General features: G+C 53.9%; 4 protein-coding genes across 4 annotated transcripts; 2 read left to right on the top strand and 2 right to left on the bottom strand.

Moving 5' to 3' along the window:
* Positions 1-1,872: 1,872 nt before the first annotated feature.
* V2A60_001050 (quinon protein alcohol dehydrogenase-like superfamily) lies at positions 1,873-4,150 on the top strand (the record flags this gene model as incomplete). Its single annotated transcript, XM_083252415.1, has 2 exons — positions 1,873-2,982; positions 3,038-4,150. 2 exons carry the CDS (start codon positions 1,873-1,875, stop codon positions 4,148-4,150), a joined length of 2,223 nt encoding a protein of 740 aa, XP_083108541.1.
* Positions 4,151-5,975: 1,825 nt separating this feature from the next.
* V2A60_001049 (glycoside hydrolase superfamily) lies at positions 5,976-7,738 on the bottom strand (the record flags this gene model as incomplete). Its single annotated transcript, XM_083252414.1, has 2 exons — positions 5,976-7,465; positions 7,543-7,738. 2 exons carry the CDS (start codon positions 7,736-7,738, stop codon positions 5,976-5,978), a joined length of 1,686 nt encoding a protein of 561 aa, XP_083108540.1.
* Positions 7,739-10,581: 2,843 nt separating this feature from the next.
* Positions 10,582-13,704, top strand: V2A60_001048 (exoribonuclease II; the record flags this gene model as incomplete). Its single annotated transcript, XM_083252413.1, has 2 exons — positions 10,582-10,630; positions 10,709-13,704. The coding sequence occupies 2 exons, from the start codon at positions 10,582-10,584 to the stop codon at positions 13,702-13,704; spliced, it is 3,045 nt and encodes a 1,014-aa protein (XP_083108539.1).
* Positions 13,705-15,785: 2,081 nt separating this feature from the next.
* V2A60_001047 (GATA-like domain-containing protein) lies at positions 15,786-17,502 on the bottom strand (the record flags this gene model as incomplete). Its single annotated transcript, XM_083252412.1, has 2 exons — positions 15,786-16,758; positions 16,814-17,502. The coding sequence occupies 2 exons, from the start codon at positions 17,500-17,502 to the stop codon at positions 15,786-15,788; spliced, it is 1,662 nt and encodes a 553-aa protein (XP_083108538.1).
* Between the last annotated feature and the right edge of the window lie 3,151 nt (positions 17,503-20,653).

Raw genomic sequence — 20,653 nt, 5'->3', positions numbered from 1 at the left:
GTCCCGCGGCACTCGTATGGAGGCAGGCAAGCAGGCCAGCTGGGTAGTGGGATGACAGACCAGGGTATCCAGGCAGGCTGTTGACTGTTTGACTGTCAAGCTCTCATGAAGGGTGCCAACGTTTCGAATGGGTTAGGCTGGTGGTGGTCTAATTCATATACTGTACAAAGCAGCTGAGGCTACTGGGTATAGTATCAGTATGGTATGAGTATCTGGCAATTGGTCGGGAGAAGGCGATGGCGGCCGGTGCCGAGCCAGCACGAGCCGAGCCCGAGCAAAGTGGAAGAGGTCTCATCTCCTTTTGACGGCGCGCCAGGGTTCATGTCGTTGACTCGTTGGGTAGTCTCGAGTATCCAGCATCTAGCTGGAGCATTGGTGTTTGATTGGCTGACTTGTTGATCTCTTGACAGCTCGTTGGCTCGCTGCCATGGAAATGGTATTGCTATGGGCAACTACCAGATGCGTGGAGGCCGCTCACAAATAATTGCATCTCGAGATTTTTAGATTCCGTACCCTCGATCAGGACAACAACGACCACGACGGGAGAACTGGTCTCGGTTCGTTCGTTTGGCACGCTTGGTGGCTGTTCGAGGCGTCCACGTCCCTCGGTAGGCGGTGGGCGAAGCTGTTCACCTACCGTGGATACCTGCCAGGTGCAGAGGTGCGTTTTGGATACTTACGTACCTAGGTAGATACAACCAGCAAGCAAAGGCTGACCGGCCTTGCCCTTGGGCAGACTGATACCGACACCCCTCCAAAGGTCGACGGGCACCCATCACTTATTCCTGTAACTTTACTTGGTACAGTAGGTGCCCCCCGGCCCAGCACCTGTAGGGCCCCCAAAAACACGCCTCCTCGCAGTGGCTCAAAAAGCCAGCCCACCACTCCCTGATGCACTCGCCCCGGGGAAGAAAAGTAGGCTGTGCGTGGCTTCGGGCTTCGCGTGCCTTGACTGTTGTTATCCTTGCGTTCGCTGGCATCCATTGAACAAGACTAGATAGGCCCGGGCAAGGCACCAAGGGAGCTAAAAGTAAGTATCGAACACAAGTAGCTCGACGGGTAGGTATAGCCTATAGGTACTTCAGTACTTATCCGCTGGCCACCATCAATCTTCCAACGTCAGGTACCTACCCACCTAAGTACTTACCGAGCTACAGGTATCCTAGCGTGCCTGGGTAGCAACCAGGTAGGTAGGTACCTGCCCAGCTACTTACTGACCTACCTGCTTAAGTATTACTTAGCGTCCGCTCCTCTCAACTCCACCCCTCCCTCTTCCGCCCACGTCCCTCTCGCGGCTCCCCTCTCTCCTACCTCGTCTGCTTGTGTCTCGACTACTAACCTACCACCATCGTATCGCACCCCAACGTCGATTTTGGCCTCCTTCACCACCATCCATGCCTTCACGCCACCCTTTCACCGCACACACACTCTAACACACGTACGCCTCTCCCGCTCCGTGCCCAGACTCCCCCGCGGTATTCCAAGACATCAAAAAAGAAGCCTGCCACCACCTGCCAGCCTAACCCCAGGCCATTCTCGACCCAACACCATTATCCATCCTCCTTTTTCTATCGACCAGACAGCTTTACTTACCTTTCTTCCGGCAACAGACGCCTTGTCCTCCGCGTGTCACTGATATATTACTCGACACACGTACATGCAGCCAATTCGTGCCGTTTTCCCTCTTTTCTTGTCCTTTCCTCCTTTCTTCTTCTAAATTTAGCCACCACGGCCGTCTTGGTTTTCGTGGATGTCGGCCTCAACCGTTATAAACCCACCACAACCAACCCTCTTCGTCCTTGCAGCTGCCTGACATAAAGCCATTGCTTGCTCCCGTTTGCGTTTTTCGGGTTGCCTTGTCCCCTCCCGGCCATGCGAACTTCGTCATCGCATACCACTCAAGTGCCGCCCGACGACCCTTGGCAGGATGACAGCCAACCCTCTCGCCCACCTTCGCACTTCCTAAACCACGACGCACACGACCCGGATTCCAACTCCTCCACCAGCAGTAGTGACAACGTGCTGTCGCAATACCGCCCTGGTCCACCACGTCTTGTCTCCCGCCGCCCTGCTCCCGCGTCATTTTCTGCCAATCGCACCGCTCGCATGACGGCCACCTCGTCAGATGGGCCTGGTGTGCCTTCCTCCAGTCGCCGTTCCCCGACTGTAACGCCATCCTCGCATTCGCAACACTACACACAGTCCGACGTGGACATGACTGACAGTGACGCTCAAGAGTCCGACCCCGAATGCGCTCCTGGTGGCGCTCCGCTGGCGTTGGTGGCCCCGACCCGCGCCCACCAAGCCACCATGCCCACACCTGAATCAGATCCCGAATATCTATCCGATGCGGATCAGGAAGAGTCCGACGACGAAGACGACGACGACGACGATGATAACCAACAGGACGACCATGGTGACAATGGCATGCACCCTATGCACCAACATCTCAACTCCCTGCCGCTAATGCCGCCAGTCGCACCTGTGCCCTTGTATGGTGCTTTTTTCTTCCAGAATGGCTCTCCCTACACACATGACCAACCGCAAATGCCGGTCCAGCCGATGACTCTGAGCATGCCTGCTGGTCCTACCGATCTGGCCAACTTGCCGCCGCTGCCACAACCACCACCCAACTGGGTCCCTCTCCCGGCCTTCATTGCCGACCAAAACTTGGCCATCAGCAATCCCGTTCCCGGTATACTCGGGTCTGAGAACTTTGACCTGGCCGATTTCTTGCGCGACTGGGCCTATCAGGGCCGTTATGGCCATGCCGCGCGATCGCAACCTCCCGCCCTTGAAGAGCTTTTGCGCCAAACCCAAGAGCAGCCTGATGAAATCGAGTTTACCCAACTCAAAGGCGACCAGTATGACTTGCAAGGTTTGGACTGGACGTCCATGGAGACCACACGCAGGGCCGCCCGGTTACGACGACAGTATACTTACAGAAATTATGTCAACAGGATGGGCTCTGACAAATGGATGGCAAGTCCCCCTCCATGCCTCGTGGCAGCTCGATTCTAACTACTTTTTGCTGCAGTTGTCTCATGAAACGCTGTCTTCCCGCGAGAGCTTTTACAGATTCAAGAGGATGAACATTCGCAAAGATGTCTGCCTCGCTCACTTTCAGCTTCGTAGTGTTCTCGCCTGTCCAACCCGCACCCACGCCTATTATCCTACACCTCAGGGCATCGCGCGTATGAATTTAGCATCTAGGAAATCGGAAACCTTTATGAATACGCGCGACTTCCCGGCTACCGGTGCTGTCATTTCCACCGTGGATGCTGATTGCGGTGTTTTAATGTGCGGCACCTTTAATGGCGAGTATTACATCAAAAGCCTTGATGCTCCAGAGAAGCAAGCCTACTCGGAGGGCCAGATCACTTCGGATCCCGGAGGCATCACCAATCACATCAAGATTCACAAGCCACGACGTTCCTGCGGGCCTGCGGCTGCCATAGCGAGTAATGACCACGGATTTCGACTGCTGGATCTGGAGACGCAAAAGATTGTACAGGAAAAAAAGTACCCTTTTGCCCTCAATTGCACCGCTGTATCACCAGATCGACGACTACGCACTGTGGTAGGCGATCACTTCAATGTCCTCATCACCAATGCCGACACGGGTGAGGTGTTGCAGGAGCTGGGTGGCCATCGCGACTACGGCTTCGCCTGCGATTGGTCCGATGACGGTTGGACCGTGGCCACGGGTTTTCAAGACATGGCTGTCAAGATTTGGGATGCCAGGCGTTGGTGTAACTCGAGTGGCGTGCCGATGCCGCTTTGTACAGTTCGCACCGAGATGGCGGGAGCCCGAAGCCTGCGTTTCTCTCCTCTTGGAAGCGGCCCGCCTGTGCTAGTCGCTGCGGAGGAGGCTGATTTTGTCAACATTATTGATGCCAAGATGTTCCACTACAAGCAAGAAATTGATGTCTTTGGCGAGATTGGTGGCGTTGCTTTTGCCAATGACGGCCAGGACCTCAACGTGCTATGCTGCGACACGCATCGTGGCGGCCTCTTGCAACTACAGCGCTGCCGTGGCAGGCGCAGCTTTCTGCGTAGCTATGACGAAGAATCCATGGCGAACCGTCACTCGTGGCTTCCGGATACAGATGCGACGCCCGCCACGCAAAAGATTCCCGCATTGTTCTGAGTTCACGATCATATAACACGTATTATTATCTCATTACCACCTATACCCCTGGAAGACAAAGTATACGATAGTGTCTACCTGTTATTACGCATCTCTCCCGGCGTTTGGTTCCTTTTGACCCCCCATTCCCCTTTCTTGTCTTTCTGAGGTTGGAACGAGTTGTTTGCAGCGCGAGGCCGCCGGAGCCCTGTTTTACCCATGTTCTTCTGCAGCATCTGATGGGAGCGACTATCATATGATTTCCACACACCTGGCTGTTGTTGTTTCTTTGGATTGCCGGCACCCCTTTTTTTACCTCGCCGTTTTATTTAGATTTCAGGTTACATCGAGTGTATTGAGATTGAGGCAGCTGGCGCGAACGAAGTTTTTCTTTCTCTGTAGGGGTCAAACTGGATAAAACTCATGAATTATATATATGGCTAGCCTGGCAGGTGGCCTTTTCTCTTTACCCGTTCATACATCCTACACCGGGCATGCAGGGCACATGCAGTGCACATGCAGGCCTACGTGGGTATAGTGCAGTTGTTTTACGTTTGCTTTTTTTTTCATATGTCCGCTTGTTTGACAGTGCTTGACCTGTGGTCATCTGCAGGGATGGATGGGAGGGAACTAATGGCGTCCGGTGTGTAATTCTCAGTTCGATCAGTATGATGCGAGGGAGGCGGCCTACCTGGGCGCGCTCCCTTGCCCCCCCCCTTGGCAGCCACAGGAAAACCCCTCTACCGAGACCATACTGGTAGCAGAATAGAGACGGATGTTTAGAGGGCTAAAGATGAAAATTCGACAAAAAGTCGATTGGCAAAGGGGGAAACCAGCAATGGTGTGATAAAAAAAGGACACGCACCACCCCTGTCAAGACAACCCCCTTCTTTTGTCGCACATTGCGAGAGCAGATCGGCTTACTGAGTACTTCACGTCGCGTGTCGTCGACGGCGGGCGATGATGTCTGGGCAGCTAGCTGTATACTGATGGCACGTTGGGGATTTGTGAGCATACTACAGTCAACTTGTCAGAGAAGGTAAGCCTGTGCCTGTATCAGAGACAGTGTGTCGGGCGAGCACTATGTGCAAACCCGTGCAAAATGTATATCTTTTTTTAGACATATTATGGTGGCTGCGTGAGAGGACGTACAGGCCTTGCGACCAAGAGAACCCGCAATGCCTACCCGCGAGAGAAGGGTTGTTATACACAATTCCATAAACACACCAAACGTTACAAGGAGAGACGTGTAGTTATAGTTATAATTGAAAGCAACACAATGTTCACTTCTAGAGTCTCGTAAATATAGCTATCCCGCAACCATCGTGACTTCCATCTACTACAGGGTAGTGCTCGCTACAGATGGGAAACCCCCCCTTGCGGCCACGACGCTTCCCTGTTGCGCTCTGGTAAGTGACTAAGAGCCGCATAATCACATTCTTGGTCAGGGAGTCGGAACAGGCAAGTACATTTGGCAAAGGGGAACACAGAGAGGTACTTTGCAAGCCAAAAAATTTGTTGTGTAAAATTAAAATCCGACAAACAAGTTCACTAGAATCTCTCCCCCAGTCGAGCCCGGCTCCGTCGTGAGAAAGTGGAAAAAACAATCATGGTGACTGGTTTGAAAAAAAAAAAAAGTTTTATATATATATGTAGCTTGACGAGGCTGGTTTCCCCCCCCCTATACTAATCGGCAGTGAAATAAAGTATCCAGAAGAAATGTGCAGGCTGCTGCGCTCTTATAAACAAAAAAACATGCGCAGGAAAGTGGTCCTGGTTTCGGGGGGAGACAGAGGGCGTAGCAGGCATGTCAATTTATGTGATTTTGTCGGCAACTGGACTTTATTTACTGGGAGGAGAAGCCAAAGATGGCGCCGAGACCCCAGCGCTGGTCGGGGGTGGGCTTCCAGCTCTCGTTGTCAAAGGAGAAGAAGACGGAGGTGCTGCCGCACTTCTCACGGATGGAGCTGATGGCCTTCTGCTGGTCAGAGGGACCGGGGCAGGCCTTGCCGTTGCAGGGGCCCTCGTTCTTCCAGCCAGTCTCCAGGTTGATGACGTTCTTGCCGCAAATGTCCTTGAGGATGTCCATCTGGCCCTTGACAAAGTCACCGGCGCCGGCGGCGTCGACGTTGGGGTTGAAGATGGCGTGGATGTTGGCGCCGACAACGTCGACGAGGGGGCACATGGTGGCGGCGACCTCCTTCTGCTGCCAGATGTTGAGGGTCTCGGCAATGGTGACGGGACCCTGGTAGCCGGAGCACTGGGTCTTGACGTCCTTGATGAGCTGGGCGAGCTCGGAAGCGGAGCAGACGCCGTTCATGATGGACTCGTTGCTGATGACGAGCAGACGGACGGCATCCCAGTTGTTCATGGCGATGAGGTCGTCAACCTGCTTCTTGACCTCGGGGGTGTTGATGGAGCACTGCTGGCCGGGCTTGACAAAGATGCCGGCAATGACCTGGAGACCCTGCTCAACACAGGCGGGAACGACATTGACGAGGGTATCGCAGTCGGTGCCGTAGATGCGGACGGCCTGGAACTTGGCAGCCTTGATCTGGGCAATGTCCTTCTTGACCTGGTCGGCAGACTTGCACTGACCAGTGGCGCCATCGTACGGGCCATAGGTGATGGCGTAGTGGTCGTTGTCGCCACCGACCTCAGTCTTGCTGTTGCCGGGGGCAGAGGGAGCAGAGGGAGCAGAGGAGCTGGGAGCGGCAGGGACGGCAGTGGCGGTGCTGCTGGCAGGGGCAGGGACCGGAGTGTTGACAGCGGAGGGAGTAGGGGTGCTAGTGAGGAGACCGGAGCTGGTGTAGGGGCAGATGGTAACGTAGTCGGTCTTGGTGGCGGTCACAACCACCTCGGGCTTGGTGTAGGTACCGGGAACGATGGTGGTGGCCGTAGGGTAAACGATGACGGTCTCGGTAGCGCAGGCGGTGGTGTGGGCACCGATGGTGTAGGTACCGGCGGTAGGGCAGACGTACTCGGTCTGCACGATGGTGCTGGTAGTGACACCGCCCGAGGTGACAACGGTAGCGACGGGGCAGGTGACGGTGGTCTGGGTGGTGACAACAGTCGTGACACCGCCGATGGTGTGAGTACCGGCGGGAACCGAGGTGCTGGCGGCGCCGCAGACAGTGGTGGTGTCGGTGACGGTCAGAGTCGTGGCCGGGAAGGTGTAGGTGCCGGGGGTAGGGCAGCGCTGGACCTCGGGAGTGGGCACAACGACGACGGTCGTGGTCTGAACAGGAGACGGGACCACTGTCGGGCTGCGAGTGATGGTCACGGTCGAGTAGTTGGTCGACGTCGAGGTCACGGTGGTGACGGGGACGGGAACCACTGTTGCGTGTTAGTTGGGTCGTCTCTCTCTCTCTCTCTCTCGGACTAGGTAACAATCAGGCCAGGACAGGACGTACGGGTGGCCTCGCCGGTGATGGTCTTATAGATGGTGGTGCAGCCAGGACGGCAAACCTCGCCAGTCGGGACGGGGAAGGGGAAGCCGGTGCTGGCAGCGTGGCCGCGCTTGGCGAACATCTGGTGAGCGTGGCGGTGGTTGGCGGCGCTGGCGGCACCAGCCATGGCCGCGGCAGCGGCGAAGAAAGTGGCCTTCATTGTGATTGAAACCGGTTCGAGTCGTTAAAAAGAAAAAAAGAATGCCCGCTAAAGGAGTGAAGCGGTAAAGGGTAGAAAGGAATTGAACGAAAGGACGAAAGGCTGCAGGGAGCTTTCAGTTACGACCTCGAAGTGTATACGGTTCGTGAAGAGGAGAAGGGAGGAAAGAGACGAAAGAGAAGTGGCAGGTGGGCGATTATTATTATTATTATTTTCTAGGCCGAGCGGCGTGGGCACTGTTCAGCAGCCAGCAGCCAGCAGCCAGCGACCCTCCGGCCTCACTCAGCCATTTCCCAGGCCCCGGCTTGCTGCCAGTCTAAACAGGATGGGTGGCATGGGCCAGAGAGAGTGGGCGCGTGTGGTTCACGAATCTGGTGGCCGGAGAAGACGGATCCATCCATGCTTGGTACGGAGTATTGTGTCTCTGTCCCACTTGGCTCCGGCGCCAAGTTTTGCCCAGCCTATCAGGCTGACCCAGGTCCAGGAACAAAGACATGGCTAAGCATGGGACCGCGGCCCTGTAGCTTGGCTGCCTGCCTGCCTGCAAGCTAGCCAAGATGCTAGAGAGACTTGTTGACTTGCAACCACATTCCCGTTGCTTCCAATCAGGGGGTGGGCCTCAGCCGGGCATCTGCTCATTTGCCCTCGCCGCCACTCGAAAGGGGCTTCCTGGCCTGGCCTGGCTGCTGCTGCCCGCTGCTGCAGATTGCGCCGCAACTCGTAAGCCCCTCTCCCACCTTTTCCCTCTCCCTCTCTCTCTCTCACTCGTTGCGACTCTGTGATCAGCCAGGGGAGCCGCTGAAATGAATGGCTGGCTGTCGGCGGAGGCTGTATTTGCCTGGGGAAATGAGGATGGATCGAGCGTCTTGTATCCCCCTTTTGACAGGCAGGCATTGGCTGCGTACCGGATACAGAGGAGCGTTGTGCCGAGCATATTCTATCGGCTTTCTATCACAGTGTCCGTCTTCCTTTGCTGTTTGTTTTTGCGTTCCTGATCCGGCCTCCTGCTTTTGTGTTTGGCCTCTGACCGCAACACCCTCTCTCCCTACCGACCGCCTGTCTCTTGCCCCCCCGTGCCAGCCAGCCCGTCCAACCTTTTCTCGTGCCAAAACAACCATTGCTAGCGTGCCTAACGTGGTTAAGTCAGGAACAAGTTTTTGCCCAAGCGTGCAACGCGGTGCCTTATTGGGTAAAGATCCGCCCGACCTCTCGTTGGTGGGCACCTCGGGCGGTATTCATTTTAATTAAGTAGTGGGACTCCAAGTAGCGGCTTTGTTCCAACATACTTTTCATGAATTCTCTCGTCCGTCTTTGCTGTTGGTGACTGTAAGTAGTGTAGCTGGTCTTCGGTGAATTGCACCACCATTCTGAAATGTGTAGTATTTCGTGTTGATAAATGCCAACACCGAATTCCACCTCGCGCCATCGATCCAGCCCCCGATGTGGCGGTCAAAACCCATTTCTAAAAATCGCTTGCTATCGTACATTGTCATTTTGAGCTTCCTTGCTGATACTTTGAGCATCCGGCCGAAATCGATCTACAGGCATGACTCGAGGCAGCCTGTAGACCCGGCAGCTTTTTTCGCACGGTCGCGCGTGAAACTTCAGCTGCAGATTTTGTACTGCGGAAAGCTTTTTTCAATCGTGGTTCCTCGTACTCCATACTACTGAGTAATACCCCGGCAAGCCAAGCCGGGGTGCTGGCTGTGGCTTTATGTTTTTCCGGCATTGCGACCGGGGAAGGCTGGGCCAGCGCTATATTTGGCACGGCAAATACTTGCGTATTACCAGTATGCCTCTGGTCGGCCTGCCTCGCTTATAATGTGGCATACCGATGCGGATAGGGAGAACTGCTCTTTCGCACCGTGACTGTCTCTCCTCGCTGGTGTGTGATATGTACAGCAGCGCCAGCCGCCATTCCTCGCAGATTATCAAAGACGTCAGGACTGAGGCCACTTGTCCGCGAAACTCGGCACAGCGAAATGACAAGACTTAGTGCCTTGTCCCAGCTACCCAGTAGCAAGTCCTCAACCTCGTACCTGCGTGAGCGCCCCACTCGGAAATGCAAGCTCGAAGACCTAGCTCAGGATGAAATTAAACCACCATTCGTGTGGTACTGCTACTGAGTAGTTCAAGCCTGTTGTGATTACTCTCTTCCAGGCTTTGAATCGTAGCTGGGGTGGTTCTTGAGCCCACTCGCCATGGAATGAGCCCCCAGACATTTTCCGATCGAGAGCCACGCGCCCCTGATCCTCGTGCCAGCCAAAGTGGCCCTTTTGCCATCAGTAGCTCGGTCGAGAACCCGTCCGGGTATTATGCTAAAAGCTGCAACCCCATGCGCAGGTTTCTTCATCTCTACCAGTCATCTTGATGTGCCTGTGAAACATGTCAGCCGTTGCGCATCCACTTCAAATATGACCAAGAGGCGACAATTTCTGAACGTGCTCCATACTTATTGCAGGAGATAACCCGGCTTGGCTGCAATCACATTTGCGCTGTGTCAGGGGCAAGTGCTCAGCAACGGCACTTACAAAATTCGAGATATACTCCTGCAGTCATGATGCTGATAATATCGTAGGAATACAGGCCATGATATTAGAACAAGTTCGTATTCCTTGTTAAAACATGAGAGGTAGACGCTGCTGGTGGCTGCCGCTGCAAACGCGAAAGTACTGTATCACGTGATCTCGTGACATGTCGTGCATTTTGCGGATAGATTTTTGACGGCATTCCAAACTATCCTCCACAGCGCGAGGTCACATTATTGGCCAACTCGACATGTTACGCATATCTGGTAGGCAATTCGTTTGCCAGACATGTAGTCGGCTATACCGGCTGCCACCATGGCAACCCAGAGCTGCGAAATCGCCATCTCTGGTGACACTCTCGGCAGTACGTTTGCGCCAGGTCTGCATGGAAGGATGAAACTGACTGCTATGTAGAAATGGTTCGCCACGCGGTCAACTGAAGAGAAGAGCCAGCGCTTTGGAAAGGACAACATCCCACCAACGCTAATTCCCAGTGCGGAACGCATTGCCGAATTACCGGTCAGGGAAAGGTTGCATTACTGGGTGCAAGAAAATGACGGCAAGAAGGCACCGAAGATGCTTTCAGACGCCAACCTTTATGGAGCCATGTCCAATAATATGAGTCGTACTCAGGTTTCGAGAGCTACAAACTTGAACAATCTCAAAGCTGCACCAGCCGGCTCCCAAACCGGCTCGGCTACGGAATTCAATCTTGGACGTGATGAACACTCGATTGTTGGAACAGATACATCCAAACCGGGAGATTTAGTCGAGCTTAGAACTTCTAGTTCTCGCATGCCGCTGTTGGCAATATATCTCGGCTACTATGGAGATAGAAACCATTTCTACGCCTCCAATGGCAGCTGGAATATGTCCAGGGGCTTCTCCTCGCTTTTCACAGTCTCTAATTTTGTCAAGCCAGCAGAGCTTGAACCCCTTCTATCAAAGCTATCTGCAGACGCAACTGTCGAAGACTTTGAAAAGATGAAGGAGGAAGAGACCGGTCCGTCGCGAGAAGATGCCAAAGCTCTCATTGAAAAAATGGACGCTTTTCGGGCTGAAGCCGAGGCTGTTTACCAGCGAAACCTGGCAAATCTTGATGCTGCACATAAAGTCCTCTCTACAACCAGTCGTGCTCGATATATGAGCCTGTTCCAAATGGCCAACACGCTGCTTCCTGAGTCCATGCAAGTGGATGGAGAAGTTCCGGCAGCGGCTCTGTACGCTGTACATACGGCGTTGGCCCGCAACGAGTTCGGCTTCCAGCCGATCAGCTCTTCCCGTGCGCTGCACAGGCGTGATCAGCTCTACGAAGTCCTTCCACTTAATCAAACTAACATCGTCGACAAGGTAACTCTCCTGGTACGGCAGTACACTATAGCCATGTCCAGGAGTACGCTCACGGGCAGCGATGCTGAGCTGAACAAGACAGCCTTGGCCAAATTCCTCGAACAAGCCCGCATTGCGGTGCAAAATAGTCGTAAAATCCGTAAAGTTACATCATTCGGAGTTCTTCAGTCGTCTAATGGCGGTACAATACCGAAAACGGAATGGCTGCCTATAAGCAGAGATGTCATACTATTTCTTGAGCTATGGGCTAGCTACGGGTTATTCGAATCAAGCCCACGTCTGCACTCGAATGGAACCATGATTTTGAGGGCACTTGGAGCGTACGACGACATGCCCCTCAATCAGGCAACCGCGTGGACATTCCTGCAAGAGATTGGACACATCATGCCTTGGGAAGTTCCATCTCGCTACAAAGTACGCTTTCCGGGCACCGAAATCGTACCAGGTGGAGGGCTAAGACGAGATGAACCGAGCATTGAGGCGTCTAGGCGGCCTGATATTGCGGCTGGTGTCCGTCAAGATATAACTGCTGCGGTCTTTTGCATTGATGCCACAACTACAAGAGTCATTGATGATGGCATTTCGGTGGAAAGGACTGACGTAAAGGACGAATTTTGGATTCACATACACGCAGCTGATCCGGCGTCTGGGATCAAGCCAAACTCGGAGCTTTGCAAGTACATGGAACTCATACCGGATAACATTTACCTGCCGGGTCACTTCCAAGCTATGCTGCCGGCCGAGCTCGGTCACAGGGATGTCGACTACGTGTCGAAGAGCCTCGTGGAGGAGTATTCACTGCAGCAAGACTGCCCTGCACTCACCTTTAGCGCCAAGGTGAATCGTCATGGCGATGTGCTCGACTACAAGATTGAGCCTAATACGCTGCGCAACGTCATCTTCATGGAGCCAGAGGACGTGTCGCGATTTTGCCTAGAGCCGCGGCCGAAACTTTCCCGAGGCACAGAGCTTGAAGTAGGACAAAAACGTACAGGCTCCGACTATGTTCCCAAGCGCAAAATGGTGCTCGCCAAGGATCTAGATCAGGCGCAAAAAGACGACGTGCTGCTTCTGCACGAGCTCACAAGCGCAATAAAAAACAGGCGGCTTCAGAAGGGGGCATGGCCGTACTTTTTCCCGCGGCCGGCCGTCTCAGTGCAGTTTGACCAGACCCCACCGACTGCCGGCGCGGACGAGATTTCGATCCCAGCCGATCCTTATATCCACGTGGGCATGGAGTCAAGCAACGGATCCGCCCTGGTGAGTAACTCCATGGTGCTGGCCGGCGAAGTCGCGGCACGCTGGTGCGCGGACCGGCAAATTAGCGTGCCGTATCGCAGAGATGCGTACATGGGCGCGCAGCACGAAGAGGCACTGGCGTACGCGCAGGGCGAGCTGTACCCAGGCATCCGCGAGGGCATCGAGCCGAGCATGTCGCAGCGGGCGGTATTGGGGCGGCTGACGGGCGGGATCGAGCTTGCGGCGGAGCCGGGGCCGTACTTTTTGCTCGGCCTGGACATGTACGCGAAGGCGACGTCGCCCCTACGGCGTTTCGGGGACCTGCTGGTGCACTGGCAGGTGCACGCGGCGCTGGCGCACGAGCGGGCAACGGGCCGGCGGCTGGACGTGGCGGCGGACGACCTGGACACGGTGCTGGCGTTTTCGCGGCGCCAACTTGCCGACACGCTGCCGCTGCTACAGCTCCGGGAGAAGCTGGGCCGGGCGGCCGGGCGTGCTGTGTCGGACTGGATGCTGATGGCAGTGGCACGCGCACTGCAGCAGCAGCAGCAGCAATCCGAGGCGCTGTTGCCGGAGCGCATCGTCTTCACGGTAGACACGCGGCTGCGCGAGGGCCTGCTGGGTCACTTGGACCTGTTTGGGCTCGATGCCATCATGGACGTTGACGGCCTCGATGGGCGCATGCTGGTCAAAGACGTCCGCGTGGCCGACCAGTTCGAGGTGGCTCTCAGCGACATCAACGTGCACGCGGGCCAGATTCTGGTCAGGGCGCTGCGCCGCATCGGCCCAGCGGCCGAGCAGCAACAGGGTGACGATCAAGGGCAAGTCTGCAGACCTGCGGCGCAGTGATGTGCTGGTCGTCGTCTTGTGGCTGGATGCTGCTGCTCATCCGTATCGAACGGGGGCAACAGAAAGCCAAAGCAGGTACCGATACAGTAGCGACACGGCTTGCAGCCTCCCGAAGGCGTCGTCACCTGGCCAAGTTAAAGGGTCCAAGCTTTTTCGTCATCTGCCCCGACGTCCCTGCTTTCTTCTTTTGCAGTCCCCAACAAAAAAAAAACCAAGAATGACATCCGACAATCTTTTTTTTTTTTCATTGGTTGGATTTTTTTACCTTTCTCCAACTAGCGAATCAGAACTCGCCACTTTGCCCTGGAAAAGATGACGTTTTGGAAGAGGGTCATGCGACTATCACTCAACTACGAGAGAAGGAAAAAAATTGGGGGTGTGTCAATCTGGAGGGGGCTTTTTTTTAAAGAAAAAGTCCCCTAACCCAAATTTCTACTACCAGCAGGTAGATGGTTTGGTAGGTACTGAACTGGTACCACCTGTGCGGTCAAGGTACTTTTTGCGGGGGAGGGTCAGCCCCCCCCTCTCTTGCCCCATGGGGCAAAGGGGACTTTTCTCGCTGTACAATTTTATTACGGACACTGTATGATATGTAAAGGAGCCTGGGAGGGATTCACTAGACAACCGGAGGAACGGATGATTTTCTGGAGAAGAAGTGGAAAAAAAAAGACACATGTAATACCAGGAATAAGGGGGCAAAAAAAAATGTATATCACCATGTATTATAGGTTTTCTTGTATACCATCACATAGTATGGATCTGGGCTGGACCGTTTCACATCTACCTCTGTAACCGATAAGCCTCGGCACGTAATATATTCATTCCCGCCCCTCACGCCAGCAGCCAGCTGCTTGCCCAGTAACTGCAGAGTACCTATCTAGGTAGGCAGCTACCTATCGTGTACTTGGCAAAGTACACACGCTCCGACCCCCCCTTTCCCCGCCTCCCCTTCCTTCGTGTCTTAATCAGGGCCTGCATGACCGTGGGGTACGCATCGTTGCTCTCTCTCATCTCCCCTGCCCGCACCCAACCAGCCAACGCAACGTTCTGGCTGTGCTATGTGCGTGCTAGATGCACCTCTCATCACACACACACACACACACACACACACACACACACACACAAATACACTGGCACACGACACTCACACACTCACTCACTCACTCACTCACTCACTCACACACACACACTAAACTGCCAAGTGACATCAAAAAGGGTCGGTGAAGACGAGATTCGCCCACCTAGCGTCAGGTACACGCGACTTGAGACAACAGTTCAGTATTTGTGAATCATGTGTAGCGAAAAACGTCATCATCGCAACAAGACCACGTAGCAAGTCCATATCTAAGTCACTGCCACAGACTGGTCCCCAGGTCTTGTATAGTATGATGCAATTATATCTCTTGAATTCGCAAGATGAAATAAAAAAAATAAACCAGCGCCCTGCGCCACGCCCTGGCCAGAGACAAGTTCCCCGCACCTCAACAAAAACAACTAGGAATAATAATACTAATAATGCCAGCCAAATACAATCAAACAAGGAAAAAAAAAAGAAAAATAACGCGCGTGACCGCCACTTTGCTCCCTTGGTGCTCCTCTCCCACAGACAGACCAGACCGCTCAACAACCGGCCCTTTCGTGTCCTCCTAGTCCAGAAAATGTAGCAGCCATGGGTAGTTGTTTTTGTTATTCGTTCTGTGTATCCCGTAATCGTTAAAACATGAGGTCGCCGACTTTGTCTTGTTTTTGTCGTTTTCCCAATAGTCCGATAAAGAGAGGTCTGTAGGAAAATTCCGGTCAAATAAAGAGAGAGAAAAAAAAATAGTGATAATGTAAACAAGTGGCTGCCGAAATGCTACCGTAACCAAACACCGAAATCAACAAGTAAAAAATCAGTAAGAATCAAATAGACCAGCCGCTTCGCCGAGCTCGATTTTGTTGGTATCCAAGACGGGAAATGAAATGAAGATGCAAGGGAGAAAAAAAAAAGGTCGTAAACGTGCAGGCCTTTGGACCACACAATGATATTAGTCGAGGGGCTGCTTTTGTGCAGCCTCGTGAGAAATTGCCGAGCTGGGCATCTATTTTCTCCAGCCAACGTTCCAGATAACGTGAGCAATGTCGCGTGCCGTGTTGACGGTATCAATGACACGGCCAATGATACCTTCCCCAGTGGGGTTTTCAACAGCCTCGTAGGGCATCAGCATGCCCGATGACGTGCGGTGCAGGCCGGTCGATTCGGTCGGGGCACTCTCCATGGGAGGTGAGCGCCAGCCGGAACCAATCACCGAGATGTCATTGTCGTCTTCGTCCTCCTCACCAAAGTAGAAGCGGTTAGCCTGCTTGGTAGGTCGGAGCGTCTCTTGAGAGGACGAAGGCGACAGAATCGGGCTGCGGCTGTGCTTCATGGCCGTCTCGGGGGGCTCTGGCGTATCCCCGCGGTACTTGAGCGTCGTCGGGGGCAGCGTGGCGATCGTTTCACAGGTGTTATTGCGCTTGGTCTTGATCCTGCGAGCGGGGACGCCGCGCTTCTTGGATTTCACGCGCTTCATCATGAAACCGTCGTCTGAATCGCTGTCTTGTTCGTCGTCAAACGTCTCCATGTCCATGTCCTCATCGTCGCCCTTGATTTCTACGGCGATGCACTGCTCGACCTTTTCATTAAAGTGAATGTGCTTGCGCTCATTGCAGGGCGATGACAGACCAGACGAGTCCACCGACTCGACAGTGCTATTACTAGTGACACTGAGATGGCGGGAGGATAAGGGAACGGCAATATAGTCATCCGGTTTGGGCTTGTTGGTAAGGATGCCTCTGCGCTCCTGAGCATGTACTGCAGCAGCAGCCTGCTTGAGGAGGGAGGCGGAGAGGATGGAACGCTGCAGCATGACTTCGGACATGCTTCTCTTTTTGAGAATGGGCTTCTTTTGCAAGTTGACGAGAGAGTCCGTCTTGGACAGGGCAGAGCTGGAGGGCTCGGTGTGGGTACCGTATAAATGCCCAGGCTTGCACTGCAGCGGGCCGTAGAGCCATGTTACATCACAATCCTTGAGCCTTGGAAGATGATTAGCACTAAGTTTGCGGCGCATGCTGCGACGTTGCGACTCACCAGTTGAGAGACTCTGGGGAAATGGTTTTGAGATTATGCTTGGCCTTCATCCAGGTTCGCCACGAGGCATTCTCGAGACGGGCTGAGTTGGCTACCTCGCCCCTGCGAGTGACGATGTAGCGCCACGAGGTCCATATGTCCTCTTCCTTCCAGTCGTGTGAGAGGTAGTCGACCTGCCTCGAGGGCTTGCTGGCAATGGTAGCATCATCCTCGGCGTGCTTGGTGAGCTCAGGTGTCTCGGGGCGAGACGTGCTCTCTGACGAGTCGTCGACGGCGCAGTAGTTTTGGGCAGGTGTAGGCTGGTCGATGACACCTTCGTCCTCGTCATTGTCGTAGCCGAGATGAGGATGCATGTAGTACTTTTCATGCGAAAAAGGCGGCAGGCCAAAGTGATCCTCGGGTGAGTCGTCGAGAGGAGGGGCGTCGTCAAAGTCGGAAGCTATTGAGAGATTGGTGGCAGGGGTGGATGAGTAGGAGAGATCGACGGATTCAGCATGGGTAGTTCTGGGTGATGATGGCGCGGAAGATGCGTCGGATTCAGAGGAGGACTTGGAGGATGGATGGTATGGTGGAGGTATCTTGCGTGACGGAGAGTTGAAGGCCGACGTGTCGAACTTTGTCTGGGAGGCAGAGCGTCGCAGAGAAGACGACGAAAAGTAGTTGTCTTCTGAGGAAATTACGACGGCCATGGCGAGAGAGGGGTCCAGAGGTAAGGAAACGTCGGGTTCGAGCGTGGATGGGAGAGCTGAAGCGTTTAGAGAATCATCGGAGAGCGTCGACGCAGGGCCGCCGGCCGCACAAGTGAAGTATGATGGTGAATGTGTGTCAGGATGCGCAAACGCTGTGAGAAACAAGAACGTTGTGAATTGTCGTCAGCCGGGTATGTGAAGGCGGTTTGCACATACACCACACACACACACACTGGTGACGAGGCCGTGGACGCTTACAGAAGCGGCGAGGTTGGCAGAGTTGTAGCGTGTATGCAGGCTGTGACGCACGGCGCAGCGACGGGGGTGTGTTTGTTGGTGTTGGTGTTGTAGTGGTGCTTGTGGAGAATTCAATCGGCAAGTTGAAGAAGAAAGGTGATAGAGTAAAAGACGGATTCGACAAATGAGAGGAAAGGCGATGGCCGTGTATTATTGGGACAGATGGAGAAGGAAGAAGAGGAGGAAATAGGATTAGAAGAAGAAGAGGTGGGAAGAGGCGAAAGAGATTTTGGAGGAAGAGGGTAGTTAGGCGAGAGGATGAAGAGATTTCGGGGGCGCGGACTACGGGGGGCTTCCGGGGGCGAGGGGACTGGGAGGGGAGGGGGGAGGGTTACAAGCGAAAAATAAAAAGAATTAAAAATAAAATGCCGGCACAGCGGGTGACAGAGAGGCGTTGGGGGGGGGGGGGGGGACTGGGTGGAAGGGACAGGGTCAGAGAAGGGAGGTAGGGAGATACTTGGCAAGCTGTAGGCTACGGCGGGGGCTGAGAAGTACCTTGGCGTGGCGTTGCACCATGGAGAGGGGGGGGGGCGACTGGTACGGATGCAAGAATTAAGTAAAACAGGGCCTGGAAGTAGTGGGCAAACAGGCTAAAGGGAGGAAGAGGGGTTGCAGGCGGTACTTAGTGCCAGGAGCCAGGATAATACAGGATACGTTAGGTCGGTAAGGTTAGCAGGCACCTCAACTAGGTACGTGCCTACTTAACTACCTGTTGCCTAGGTAGGTAGGTACAGTGGGGAGAGGCCATGGGCTAGACCGCAGGCGCATCCTGGGCATGGCGAGCGAGCGGGCGGGCGGCACCTTTGCTGGGCAGCTGGGTTAGAGGACGGCAGAGAGACAGAGAGACAGAGAGAGGGAGTGGTAGGGAGAGACAGGGACGGGGACAGAGACAAAGATGGACTAAACGTAGTACTATGTACTACTCCGTAGTACAATGAGGACGGCAAAATGTACAGATGTGTTGTGCGTTTTTTTTTTTCCTTTTCATCATTACTCGACACTAGGACTTATAGCGCATTGGACGCGAGGCCAAACAATAGCATCGTGGGCTAGCGAGTGGTGCTACGAATATCGCTGGAAAAGAATTGGTGGCTCCCTTCCCAGGTACTAGGACTGACAGGGACTGAATTGACTGCTAACGTGCGCCAGAGAAGAGGTTCTAGTCACGAGAGAGTGTGTGTGGGCCTGTGAGGAAGAAGAGAAAAAAGTACGACTGTGTGGAGTGCTGGTTGTACTTAATAAGTATGATGCCTCTGTGTCTTTCGATATCATGCTGCAAGTAGCCTAAGTAGCATTGGTGCTCTGCACAGGACTCGTACCCTCTCGCTTGCCATGATGTTCGTCTGCAGGCCGTCCGTTCCTGTTGCCGTACAAAGTGGCTGCAGCAACTCGGTGCATGCAGCCTACCTAGGTAGGTACCAACCCAGCTAACCGATCCGTACTTGACTTACCTGGCCTGGCCTGATACCACTTGGAAGCGAGGGGGGGCATGGACGCGGCAACCGAATGTCCAGGGCGTTGCACGATAAGCCAGAGAGTTGCCGTCCGGGCCGTCATCGTTTTTCAACCATGACGACGAGTCCAACAAGTCCAATCTGTTTCGCCCTGTTGTTTCTTGGCGACTGTTTGCGCACGCACAGGACATTTGACAAGAGTACTCGGCACACATTTGACACGCACACCAACACACGACACACGGTACACGGCAAATCGGCAGCGTCTACTTGCCTGTTGCAGCAGCTAGGCCAAGTACCCGTCGACCTATGCCTGTCGGCGCCCGGCGCGCCCAGCACACCCATGCCCTGTAAAATTCACAGTCACACACAGTGTCACCCCCGGAAGCGGGGAATCCTGGCCGCAAACGAAACCGACCAAAATGGGTGCCTGACTCGTCGAGTACCTGGCAATAAGTACTTGCAAGAAACAATAATTCAGTACCCGTACGGAGCACTGCTGCCCTATCTACCAGTACTGATACTCGGGTACGGATACTTGATTTCATACTTGCCCATTTACTCAGTACTGCTGGCTTGAGCCAAGATACAGGTTATCATATCAGTAGTAATACCGGTATTACCAGGTTCTCAATGACATTGCAACAACACTCATCGATACACCTCTTTGTCGAGATGATCATTTCTCTTTTCACGAATGACTCTCTCTTTTTTCCTTCTGTTTTTCCCCCTCTTCCTCTTTCTCTCATTTCTATCCTCTTTTTTTTTCTACTCTTCGTTCAACGCCATGGCCACCTTCTTCCCCTCGTTGCACTTATTTAACGGACCAGAGCACTTCCGTATCAACCTAGTTCCAGCCAACATGGGGCAGCTTAGCCTTGGTCAGTTCGCAGCCAGGGAAGGGGGAAAAAAAAAGAAAGGCCTTACGCTAGCAGGGATAGATCGTTCCTAATTAAAATGATCAAAAGAACCGTTTTTTTTTTGTAAAAAAAAAATCGCTCTCAATCTCCTTTTCCATGTACCCGGAATGGCTGGTATGGTGAGCCCTCTCAGCTGTGCCCTGCTGCAGGCTGGCGGGGACCGCCGACGCCGCTGCTGCCAACAGAGCGAGGCTGGCGCAGTTCGCTTTGCTACGGCCCTGCGTTCTTGCCACTGGTGTGTGGCTCAGACACTGGGCGCACGCGGGAATAGTAACGAGGAGGTTGTTGAAAATTCTGCGTTGCTCCGTGACAGTGTGGGGAGCTGGAACTGGTCAATTTGCCGACTTCTCATTCCATGTTATTTTTTTCTTTTCCTATTTGCTGATTGTGCATTGAATCTTCCGTACGTGTTTTGCTCAATCTTGGAGTCTACAGGGTACAATGACTAGGTATGTTTTGGTCATCGAGACAATGACCAAC

Source organism: Cordyceps javanica, chromosome 1, assembly GCF_051103115.1.
Source record: "Cordyceps javanica chromosome 1, complete sequence".
Taxonomy (NCBI): domain Eukaryota; kingdom Fungi; phylum Ascomycota; class Sordariomycetes; order Hypocreales; family Cordycipitaceae; genus Cordyceps; species Cordyceps javanica.
The sequence above is the reverse complement of the archived record's forward strand: the minus strand, read 5'-3'. Positions and strand labels throughout refer to the sequence as shown.